Genomic DNA, 1,081 nt, shown 5'->3' with positions numbered 1-1,081 from the left:
AAGAAAATAATATACAATTTCCTGCAACCCGAAAGCCATTGATGACATTTAATCTCAATTTCAGAACAGTTAACTTTGTACTTTCTTTTCTTTCAATTTTATTTTAGTAGGTCATGTTGAAATATTTTTCCGGATTATATATATTTTAAGTTTTAAAAACCAAAATAATGATTGGTCAGATCTTTTAAATTATCTGGTATCCAAATTGTAGAGAATGTGACAGAGAACATTATTTAAATATTCTTAAGTTATGCATTATTTGAATTTCACGGAAAAATTTTGGGATGTTTTGGCGCTTCTGCGGTTTTTTAACTGCACAGGCGTCGCTCAGATGGTAGAGGAAGGGAGAAAACGGTTGATCTCCATCGTCCATCTCCACTTCATCAAGCAGCGCTTGCGCAATTGATAAGTCCCAGTCTGTTAGCAGTACTGTATTTAAAGCGGTCGAAGCCACAGCAGGAAGAATTGAAACCGCTTTCGTTTTAGAACTTTTTTTTAATAGTTACGCTACAGTTCAAGTTCATCGTTTGCTCAAAAAAATAAAGAAAAATACACAACAAAGACAGGCGATTCTTAAAATATTTTGTACAGGATTTACAGCACTTTCAAATGTTAATCAAAGTGAAGACTCTCACCGGAAAAGAAGTAAGTTAGTAAACCTATTTAAATCTTAAATATTCACTTCAATTAATTCTAAACTCGATATTTGGAGTTTTTAAAACATACTTTTGTATTTTTATTATTTGCATATTAATATTACATATTAATAATAATTCTGGAATTCGTAAATCGCGACTGATATGTTTACTAGTGTGCAATTAAATGTAACTTTTACGTTGCACATACGTTTCAGATTACATAGCACAAAAACAGGCCCGTGAATATTCCCCAATTTCTATTTTCTATATATTTATTTTACCTTTACATCATTTGACCGAAGAGCAATTTTTTATAATTTTGATTTATCCTAATTATTTTCTCTTCTACTTGTAATTTTTCCAAATTTCCATTTTCAATAATTTTCATATTGTTTAATTTTCTAATAACAAATTAATAATCAATCTCATTTTTATTTTTCTGC

At 29.5% G+C, this 1,081-nt stretch overlaps 1 protein-coding gene across 4 annotated transcripts in view; it reads left to right on the top strand.

The window, feature by feature from the left end:
• The first annotated feature begins 407 nt into the window (after positions 1-407).
• Positions 408-1,081, top strand: part of LOC117169208 (NEDD8-like) — a 7,066-nt gene continuing 6,392 nt past the window's right edge. For 2 of the 4 annotated variants that reach the window (XM_033355468.1, XM_033355459.1), the window contains exon 1: positions 408-645. Coding sequence is in view for 1 of the 4 variants with exons in the window: in XM_033355485.1 (XP_033211376.1) it covers positions 610-645 (36 nt within the window). In the remaining 3 variants the exon portion in view is untranslated. Of the gene's footprint in view, positions 650-1,081 lie in introns of all 4 variants that reach the window. The other 2 variants (XM_033355476.1, XM_033355485.1) reach the window with 2 other exon arrangements.

This window comes from Belonocnema kinseyi, chromosome 1, assembly GCF_010883055.1.
Source record: "Belonocnema kinseyi isolate 2016_QV_RU_SX_M_011 chromosome 1, B_treatae_v1, whole genome shotgun sequence".
Taxonomy (NCBI): domain Eukaryota; kingdom Metazoa; phylum Arthropoda; class Insecta; order Hymenoptera; family Cynipidae; genus Belonocnema; species Belonocnema kinseyi.
This window is presented reverse-complemented; position numbering and strand designations above follow the sequence as displayed.